At 37.6% G+C, this 11092-nt stretch overlaps 1 protein-coding gene across 3 annotated transcripts in view; it reads right to left on the bottom strand.

The window, feature by feature from the left end:
• Positions 1-11092, bottom strand: part of Chd1 (chromodomain helicase DNA binding protein 1) — a 75943-nt gene that overhangs the window by 5314 nt on the left and 59537 nt on the right. For all 3 annotated transcript variants that reach the window (XM_031354637.1, XM_031354635.1, XM_031354636.1), the window contains 5 exons: positions 10101-10223; positions 9141-9269; positions 8015-8155; positions 5212-5390; positions 760-856 (listed from right to left, as the gene is read on the bottom strand). In XM_031354637.1, the coding sequence (XP_031210497.1) occupies positions 760-856; positions 5212-5390; positions 8015-8155; positions 9141-9269; positions 10101-10223 (669 nt within the window). The remainder of the gene's footprint in view (positions 1-759; positions 857-5211; positions 5391-8014; positions 8156-9140; positions 9270-10100; positions 10224-11092) is intronic.

Below are 11092 nucleotides of genomic sequence, written 5' to 3'. Positions count from 1 at the left end.
TAAGGTCTTCAAATACCAAGCATCCCTAAATATAAAATATACAGACCTCTTTAAACAAAACAATTTCCTCCATGTTTCTTAAAATTGACTTTGAATTAATTTTAGACTTGACAGAGATGATGAAAACCATGTGCTGGTCTCATATGCACATCACCCACCCACTGATATGAAATCTATACTCCATGCAACACTATCAGCTCAACTATGTTCCGGTCAGATCTCTCCTATGTCCCTAGAAGCCAGTCTAAAGCCTACATGTCAGCTACCCATTATGTTTCTGTGGCCGTCCTTTCTTCGATAACCTTAACATTTTTATGAGTCTTGTTCAGTAGTTTTAATGAGAACCCCTCCAACACAGTTGGTGTGTGTTGTTGACACCATCACAGATGGGGCATGCTTCTCTGCACTGTAGCTGAGGTCTCCATGCCCTGGTTTTGCTGGCATTACTTAAGATGATGTCATACAATTTCTCTTTCATGTGAATGTCATGCTCCTTTCATAACTATTATCCATGAGACCAGTGTAATATCTTGCCTTCTTGCCTATTGGTTTAAGCTTATGGGTTTATGGTATTACCTCCAATGGTATCTGGTTTAATTTATTCATTACCTCTATTTTATTAACTAAATTCTCCATTTATTACTAAATAATAAATATGTATGGTATTAATGATATAATTTAAAGAATAAAATTTCAGATAAGTTGAAATCATGCAATAAAGGTTTAAAAAAAAAGGATAAAATATTATATACCAATTACCTGAGATTCTTGTCGTTTTTTAATAGCATGCTTATATAATTTATGTAACTTCCTTGCATCAAACTCAGTAAACTTAGATACAAAAATCCACAGGTTTCTAGAAAAAAAAATAGCAAATTAGTCTGGTAATAAATATTTAGCCTCATCATAGAACTTCTTATAACCCTTTTTTATACACTCAACAGAGTCACATCTCTTTATGAAACAAAGTCTATATTAAGAAATTAATTACTGGAGACTATTAAGATGGCTCTGCAGGTAAAGGCATACTCTGCCAGGTCTGGCAACATGAGCTCAAAGCCAGGAGCTACACAGTGGAGAGAAGTACTCTCATCGTCACACACGTACACACATATACACATCACACACAGAAAAAAAATTTAAAAAAAAGAAAAGGAAATTGGAGTTGGCTGCAGAACAGGAAGGAACACAGAACCAAAATGTAAGTACTGAAGTTCCCGTTTCAGTTGGTGGATCCGTGTGGATCTGCTACCAGATTTGACTTAGAATGGCTTATAAATTAGGATGCTATTGTTGTGCAACCCCTCCCTACAAAGAAAAGAAAACTAATCATCATTTTCAAATTTTCAAGTACATTTAAGTTTTCAAACACATAAATGGCTTAAGTTCCCCCCAGATCACTTTATTTTAGTCTTGGAATGAAATCTTGTGCTTGACCCTAACATGAAATGTACCAAAAATATGTAAAACCAAGCAAACAGTCAAAGATCCATTCTGTAGTACAGAGTATATCAGATATGATAATAGTTGAGTAAGAAAAAAGCAATAGCAGATAACAGATTAAGTTGGTAATGATCTTAAATACCATATCACAATAATTATCATTTTTTAATGGTAATGTAATGGCCTCAAGAATAATATGAACTGGGAGTATGAAATAGGAGTACCCCAAGTATATCTAATGTCTGGGTCTTTTCCCATCCAAAGACAGATATTAATGTAGTGGTTATTTCATTGTGTGTGTGTGTGTGTGTGTGTGTGTGTGTGTACATGCCCAGTCGAATTGTATATATTAAGTACTGTTCAAAATTATCAAATGTCCTTCCAATGATAAAACCTGTTAGGTTAGTAACTTAAAAAATGTAATTTGAAAGCAAACTTGGTTGAAATAACAAATTGAATGTCTCCCAAAATCTACAGAAACACAAAATTAAAATAACTTTTAATTTTATAGACTAGCTTTAACATATACACATTCTACATCAAGACAAAGCAAAGCAACTCTTCTCCTAGAAAGAACTAAAATTAGAACAAAAGTCTTTTCATTCTCCAGGATACCAGCCACTTGGAGGTCTCTTTCCCCTTTGCCTGTAAGGAAATTTGAATAAGTACACACCGTAAGAACAAACTAATAAACTAAATAGCAAGAAGCAGCATAAAATCAAGGCTGGTGAAGGACTAAATAAGGAGAAGAGTAAAGGAAGGAATATGGAGACGAACAATTAACACTAAGAGCCACTTAGGGGCCTTATGAAAACCTGCTATTGTAGAAGATTTCTAAAATATGAAAGGAATCTAAATGGAATTTACCATATCATGGAAAACCACTCCTATAATTATACATCTTATAATATCAAGTAAACCCCACGGCAACCCCACAAAGCATCTGACTATTCTCAAGGGTATTGGCCACTCTCAACAGTAAGCATTAAGGCCCTGTTGCTGAAGACAACACTTCTGTATGTCATAAATAGGGCAAGTCCAGCTGGTGCCTAGAGCCTTGGCCCTACTGACTAGTGTTCAGGTACTCTAAGCTACTCTGCATGCTACCAGAGAAGGAAATTAATCATCAGCCTAGCTATGGCCATGCAGCGGTGACCTCCTACAAGATATGCTGAGGCAACAGTGGTACAAACACTGTAATAACCAACCACTTTCTGATTGGATTTAAACCCTACTACATTAGATAGAACCCACGCCTGACACTGGGTAGCCAAGAACCCGAGACTAGACAGGCCACAGGCTTAGGGGAAAATTAATTACATGTATTGATCTGCTAAAGGAACATAAATAAAATAGGAGTAATAAAATGACTCCTAGCAACATTCTACTCTACCCACAGATCAGTTCCTCACTCAGCCCCCATCAGGGAAGCTTCCTCCTGCAGTAGATGAGAACCAATGCATAGACCCACAACTGCACAGACTACAAAGAGTGAGAGACCTTGGAGCACTCAGTCCTAAATGGGATGTCTTCATCAAATCCATCCCTTTAATGCTACATCTATGTAGAAGAGGCAGAAAAAGATTGTAAGAGGCAGAAGAGATGGGAAATTCCAAGGAAGCAGTTTCTTCTAGGCACAGGACCTCACATATGACATCATGCACTTAGGCTGCACACATAGGGCCTGCAAAAGTTCATCCCAGATGGGATCCAAGTGCTGAGATGGGGGAGTGGACATGGACATCCACTCCTAACCAATGTTCAACCAATACCCATCTGCAAAGTGGATCCTCACTGTGTATATTAGCCACACTTAAGGAAGGTGCCGGGCCTGGCAGTAGTTGGCCAACAGAAAATGAACTTAATATTTTCATAGACTTTTTATTCGTATTTCTAAGTTTGAGCACTTTTTTGTCCTATTGTGCTTTTTGGAATTTTTTGTTTATTTGTTCATGTTCATTTTTTAAAGATAGGGAGAAAGAAAAGGTATGAAATTGGGTAGGTGGGGAGAAGCTGAGAGAAGCTAAGAGAGGGAAAAAAATGATCAGAATATATGGTGTGAAAAAAATTCAATAAAAAAAGGTAGAAACTCATCATTTATTGAGCCCAATTTATTTAAAAAAAAAAAAAACTTAACTGGAGGGAAAACTAAAGGATGTTTTGGGCAAAGAAAAAGCAAGATCAGAGAATAACCTTTGGAAAGAAAATTACCCAACATGCTGAAAAGCAACATTTCCTGATACTAGTGTCTCTTCTTCCAGATACACTGCTTCTCTTTTCCTAGTGACAAAATCTGAAACATCTTTATATATTAGTCACTAAGAAATGACAGCAAGACATTCCTTATTGTCTAGGAAGCAGCAAATTAGACATACGTCTCTGCAAACATAAAAATCTAAATACTAATTACAAGGTTTTTCAAAACTGGCAACTAATACATAATTAAAAGTGACCCTCAGAAGTCCAGCAGTGGTATCACACGCCTTTAATCCCAGCACTTGGAAGGCAGAGACACAAAGATTTCTGAGTTTGAGGCCAGCCTGGTCTACAGAGTGAGTTCCAGGACAGCCAGGGATACACAGAAAAAAAAAAGTGACCCTCAGGGGCTGGAGAGACGGCCCAGTGGTTAAAAGCACTGACTGCTCTTCCAAAGGTCCTGAGTTCAAATCCCAGAAACCTCATGGTGGCTCACAACATCTGTAATGAGATCTGATGCCCTCTTCTGGTGCATCTGAAAGCTGCAGTGTACTCATAAATAATTTATAAATACTTATAAATAATAAATAAATCTTTGGGCCGGAACAATCAGAGACTGAGCAAGTGGGGTCTACTGGAGCAAGCGGGCTGACCTGAGCAAGCAGGGTTGACCAGAATGAGCAGAGGTCCTAAAAAAAAAAGTCAATCCCCAACAACCAGATGAAGGCTCACAACCATCTGTACAGCTACCGTCTCATAGACAGAAAATAAAGAAATAAATCTTTTTTTTAAATGATCCTCAGTAATCTTCCCAAACGGTAATCCATTCTTGCCAAAAGCATTATTTATAAGCACTGTCAGACTTTCAAATCTCCTCACTAAAAAAAGTGAAAAATTAATGGGACTCTTTAAAATAGCTAAAGAATAATTTACCACACTGTCTTTATTTTCCTAATTTTCCCAACAGTTTAAAACCCATGTGGAAGCTACTGAGGGTAAAAATCAACTGTAGACCGTGAATGTGGAAAGGTGGAGACTATGGCTGTATTCTCATTGAAGTGCACTGTTAATCTCACATGACTAACCATCAGTGCTTCACATGCAGTGGTCCCATGCATGAGACCATCATAAATTTAAGGAAAAACAAAACAAAAACAAACCAAAAACTTAGGGTGGGCCAATTCTATTCACATTAAGGAAAAGCATTAAATCCTAGTAATGCTTCCCAGAACCTATGGCTCCTCTTTCTGCAGTTTTACTTACTAAGAGCCTGAAAATATTGATAATTCCAGAAATAAAGAGTCTCTACACTTTTAAACGCCATGACCGTGCAATGAAATCTTACTTACACCATAGCCCAAAGTCCACCTGGGATCTCCATCACTCTTCTTGAGTACCCCATGCTACGTAGACTATCTGTGCACTAGTTAAACGAATTTAAAACTTTAAAATTTATAAATGAATTTTAAAAATATCGTTTTTCACCTCAAAATTGGAGGTAGAAAAATAAACCAAGAAACACAGTAATGTTTAAAGTTATGAATTCAACATCTCCCCAAAGCTGGCACTTACTTTCTCCACTGCTTAATTTGCTCAGGATTGGAATATTCCTTCAAGCATTCAGTGATATGGTCTCCAATCTTGATTAAGCACTGTCTAGTGTGCTCCAGCTGCTCTCTTTCAGAAAGGCCTTTCTCCGGCCTGTCAAGTTGTTTCAAAGCTGCTTTCACCGGTCTCATTCTTTCTTTACACTTGAAAGGGACAGAAATACATGTATTAAAAACCCAAGGTAAATTCTGACTTTATATTGCCTAGTTTCAAAATAAGCAGTTACACATCTGAGAACTCAAGAGGCAGAGACGGGGAAACAGAAGTTCTAAGTCTTTCTTGGTTATACTTGATGCCAGCCTGAGCTACATAACAGACTTTCTCAAAAGAGAAACAAGATAAAATATTTTAAAAGCCTACCACACTGGACTGGGGTCTGGGACTATGTGAGAAAATCTTCCATTCCCTCTCCAATTGTAGCTTTATTCTGCCAACTATTGGTTTGACAGTTTACATTGCTGAAAATGTTGTAAGCCAGATATGGTGATTCAAAACTATAATCCCAGCACTTCAGATGCTAAGGCAGGACTATTAGTTCAAGGTACAGCTGAGCAACAGGTGGGACCATGCCTCAAAAACCCAAGTGGGCTTGCCAGATGATCTGATTCCCAGAACCTACAGCAGTAGGAGACCTACTAAGTCTCAGAAGCTCTCCCTTGGCTTCTGTATGCATATACCCTGCTGCAGGTGTCTGCACTGACACACACAGGGCACACATACACACAATAAATTAAATTATTAAATTAAAAAGAAGACAAGCTGGGCAGTGGTGGTGCATGCCTTTAATCCCAGCACTTGGGAGGCAGAGACAGATGGATTTCTGGCTTCAAGGCCAGCCTGGTCTACAGAGTGAGTTCCAGGACAGCCAGGGCTACAGAGAAATCCTGTCTCAACAAAACAACACAAAACAAAAAAAGACAAAACAAATGTATACAGAGTATATATTGTTTTCTTAGGGTTATAATAAGCCTAGAAAATGGAGAAATAAACAAAACACATGATTACTTTATGGAATCAAGACTGTGATAAGACAAGTGGTAAGAAAGAAAGATAGTAGTAACTAAGATTATTAAAAGCAGAAAACAGGGAGCCTTCTCTCTAATTAGAATTTTAGGGAAAAGTGATGCTTGTGAAGAGTTTGTTTTGACAGTTTTAAACCAAAACAAATGCTATGATGGCTAGAACCACGTGAGAGAAGTGGGGGCTGATGAGGATTAACCAAACAAGGCCATTTACAAGTCTGAGAGGTATTTTTAATCCTGAAAGAGATGGAAAGAACGTTGAGCACTCTATGTATGGAAGTGACTTCACCATCCTAAGCATTGTAACTCTTGTGGGTGCTGTTTGGAAAGAACATGGGTTAGGATGGGAGGGCCAAAGTAGTAAGAGCCTCTGAAGGAATACTAGACATAGGCAGCTATGATGTAGTGATGTAGTAGCTATTACTTACTGAAGCTCAGAATGTCTAGCTCAAGAATATATGCTTAAAGTTATTCCATTCTTTTTTTCTAGAATGGATAAAAAAAAGAAAGAAATGCACGCCATGTACTGGGCATAGTAGGAAATGTTCTATTCTAACGGTTATGTGAAAATGAGAAGGCTAACAAGGACACTGGAGGAAGTCACACAAGCTCAAGAACTGATCTCCACTGATTTTGTAGACAGGCACATGGGACAGGAAAGAAGTGCATTTAATGTTCTCATCTCAAAATACAACAGTGCCAGCACCCATCCAAGAGCAATAAATAAATGAGAATAAAAATAAATAAACAAAATGGACAAGGAGGCTAGATTAAAATCTAGGTCACAAAGTCATCCAGAGAAAGAAGAAAACGAATCAGAAGTCATAAACTCAAAAAAGACACAACACAGGACATACGGTCCTGTGCACACAAAATGCAAGTCTATAAAAACTAGTGGGAACCATTATCCTACTTAAAAAGACCATTGAAAAAAAGGACTGAACTTGTATGAGAGCACGTCTCAGAATCAGACAATGAACACACACTTATATATTCCTACTCTTAAATCTAAATACAAAAGACAGAGGGATAAAGCAGGAGCTGTGGACATGGACACAGTTGCTTCTGAAGTGAGAACGTCTTTTGTAAATGTTTTACTTGGTTAACAGTAACAAAACTGATTAAGACTAAATTCAGGTCTAGATTTGACTAACAACAACTAAAACAAGCACACAGTTTCAACGAGTACAGCATTCAGGCTATAGAAATCTCTGATGGGGAGCCACACAATTAAGGTACCATTGGCACACAGTGAAACAAATTATTTGTGTATTTAGCAGCCTATAACTAAACATTTCTTATTCTTAAACTTAGAAACTTCACACCTTGCTTATCAAACACCTTTCTTTATTTTTCCTTTTAAGATAGATTTATTTATTTGTTTGTTTGTTTAATGTATATGAGTCACCATTGCTCTCTTCAGACACATCAGAAGAGGGCATCGAACCCCATTACAGATGGTTGTGAGCCACCATGTGGTTGCTGGGAATTGAACTCAGGACCTCTGGAAGAGCAGTTGGTGCTCTTAACCTCTGAGCCATCTCTTCAGTCTTTGCTTTCCTTTTGAAGCGGACTTTATCGATCACAGTAATGGCTGAATTTAGGAAGAGCAACGTTTGCACGTCAGCACTCAAATACTCTAAGTATTGGATCAGGAACTGAAAAGTCTAAAATCCTAAATATAAAAGTTGTCTGAGTTGTTTTAACCCCTCTACTTCAGTCTAACTAGAAACTCTGGTACTTACAATACTGAATGTCTTCTGATCCAGCTCTTCAGACTCTTCAGCTATGGGAACTGGCTCTCCACTTGCAGTGATATGAACAGGAGCATCGGACACCACAGACTTTTTGGATCGGTCTTTACTTTCAGGCTTGGAGTCATTCAACTGGAAAAAAGAAACAAAAGCCCAACCATATAGACAGCATGATACTCTTTAGAACAACCACTCTAACTCTAAACTCATGTTTCTCAGTTAACAGCCATTACTTCACTCGGAGACCTCTCTTGACCCTCGAACATGACCCACCTTTACTGTTGCTGCGCTTTTTAATAAAACTTCTTGCTACTTTGCTAAACAATGACAAAGTATAAATGTCTGCCTTGCAATGTTATCTTGTAAAGCATTAAAGCAGTGCTCAAACCAACTCTTCCCCTCAATTATATATATGACCACAAAAACTTCTAAAGAATTCAGTTACTCAAACTAGCTTGGGCTTTTCTACTTTCTAGATTTTACACTAGAATACCAGCCTCTTCTTCCCTTACATATTTTTCTTTCTGCATAGCTTCTTTTATTTTGTTTTTTCTTTTTTTTAAGATTTGTTTATTTACTATGTATACAATGTTTTGCCTATATGTATGCCTACACACCAGAAGAGGACACCAGATCTCATTACCAATGGTTGTGAGCCACCATGTGGTTACTGGGAATTGAATGTAGAATGTCTGGAAGAGCAACCAGTTCTCTAAACCTCTGAGCCATCTCTCCATCCTGTTTTTTTTTCTTTAAATTATTTTCCTACCTTTCTTATCCTTCATCTTTTTTTAAACCTTCAAATAAATTTTTTTGCGTGCAGGTAGGTTCTGAAAGATGTAACTCAGAATCCCTTTAATGATACATGTAATATTTACTGCTCTCTAAAGTAAGTCAGTCTCATTCAAATTCATAATAAAATTAAAAGAAATGGCTCATTTAGTTAGCAAGAGTTTGAAAAAATGGACCACTGCTCCTTCTTATATATGTATCTATTGCATAGTCATGATATAGAAATAAGTCTACATTACAAATCACCAAAACCCAGAAAAGTCCCATTTCTAAAATTCAGCTTCCCCTTCCACATTAAGAGCTGGTGCTCTGAAAGTATACATACTTTATCATCATCCTCGTCAGACTTCTCTGAAGGCAGGGGCGATGAGTCACTCTTTATTTCCTCTTTTACTTTGATGGACTTCATTGCTTTACTCTTTTTAGCTCTTGTTTTTCTCCTCTTTGAGCCTCCCTAAAAGCAATTATTTGTATTTAATCAATTTCACTGATTTCCTGTTTTAAAAAGATCATAACTACTAACCTGAAACTCAGACACATCTATTCTGAGTCTGTTGGTAATGAGCTACACCAAGTATGGAGTCAACAGAGGAATCATAAATTATATCAAATGCAACAATGTCAAAAGCACTAACCACTGTCGTTATTCCTTCAGACAGGAACAGAAATGAAGCTTTCACTCCCAGATATTTATATCACCTACAACTAGATTCAGTGATAAGAACAAAGTGATAGAAGTATTTTTAACACAAGTCGTTGTTGGCATCATGTTCACAGACAAACTTCTAAAGGTTTGGAAAGATTTGGGGAGTGAGGAATCCCTCTTGGGCCTGCACTAATAGGTCAGCAGCTGAGAGCATTTGTTGCTCTTTAAAGGACAGAACCCACATAGTAGCTTACAACCACATATTAACTCCAGTTTCAGGCCTCTGATACCCTCTTAAGACTCCACGGGCACCAGGCAAAACACACGGTACACAAGACACACATGCAAGAAAAATATTCTTACCCGTACAGTAAAAAGTAGTTTTTAAAATGTCTTTTTTCGTGTGTCTTCTTAAAAATCTTTTTTGAAGTACCCCATAAAGTCCATGATTCTTAAAATTATACATTAAACTTTATAACACTTTGAATAGTAAACTATACAGGTCTGGCCTCTCTCTACAGTCATAACCAAGTAAAAATAGTAAATGAAAGAACAATGCAGTTCCTACAATAACTACAGATAAGTAGTCAAAGACTCCAGAAGAGTGGGATGCTTCCAAACGTGCACATTTTAACTTACCGCACCAGACAGTCTCTGAGCTTCTTTTTTTGCCAGATCTCTGCTAAGTAGTTTGATGAGGTAGTCTGCACGTGTCTGTAACTGTTTTGCTTGTGGTTTTTTATCAGGATCATCTGGAAGAATCTGAAAGGGAAAAGCATGTAGGCTGTCTTTCATAAATAACATGAAAATTGTACTAGTGAAAATGCAATATAATAAATATGCATTAGTTCACAATAAAGTTTTTAATATTCCTAATACTAACGGAAGAATAGGCTCGTCATAACTATAAGAGGGCAGCAAGCTGGGTGGCAACAACAGTACTATATGCAGTCACAAAATAGAGTTTATTTAAAGATGTATTTTATGGATATGAGTACATATATATGTGTGTGTGTATATATATATGTGTGTATATATATATATGTATATATATACATGCGTGTGTGCGCGCGCGCGTGTGTGTGTGTGTGTGTGTATGTGTGTGTGTGTGTGTGTGTGTGTGTGTGTGTGTGAGTACACTGTCCTCATGTACACCAGAAGAGGGCATCAGATGCCATTAAACAGCTTTAATTTCCTTGGAAGCAAATTCTTCTCTTTGTTTATTTGTTTTTGTTATTGCTTGCTTACTTGCTTGCTTATTCACTGTGTGGCCACTGTACTCTGTGGAACTCTGCCTCGCACATTCTAGAATTAAAGGTGCATGTCACCACTGCCTGGCCATTCTTCTCTTCTTTACTAAGATCCAGTCTTATTGCTTGTGTTCGTTCACCCCTGGCTGGCCTCAAACTTGTGCCAATTTTCTTGTCTCCAAGTACTAACAAGGATCACAAGTGTTTACCAGCATGTCTGTCTCTTAGGAATAAATCCTATAAAAGAAAACCTAAAAAGAAATCTCTCAGTGTAACTAACTGTAACAACAAACACCAGAAATCTCAAGCCTAAACCCACCTGGGTGAGCAGGCTAGTGAGACGCATCAAAACACAGAGACACACCACACACACACACACAC

The sequence above is a fragment of the Mastomys coucha genome, unplaced genomic scaffold, assembly GCF_008632895.1.
Source record: "Mastomys coucha isolate ucsf_1 unplaced genomic scaffold, UCSF_Mcou_1 pScaffold5, whole genome shotgun sequence".
Lineage (NCBI taxonomy): Eukaryota > Metazoa > Chordata > Mammalia > Rodentia > Muridae > Mastomys > Mastomys coucha.
Note: the sequence above shows the minus strand (reverse complement) of the source record. Positions and strands in the feature narration are given on the sequence as shown.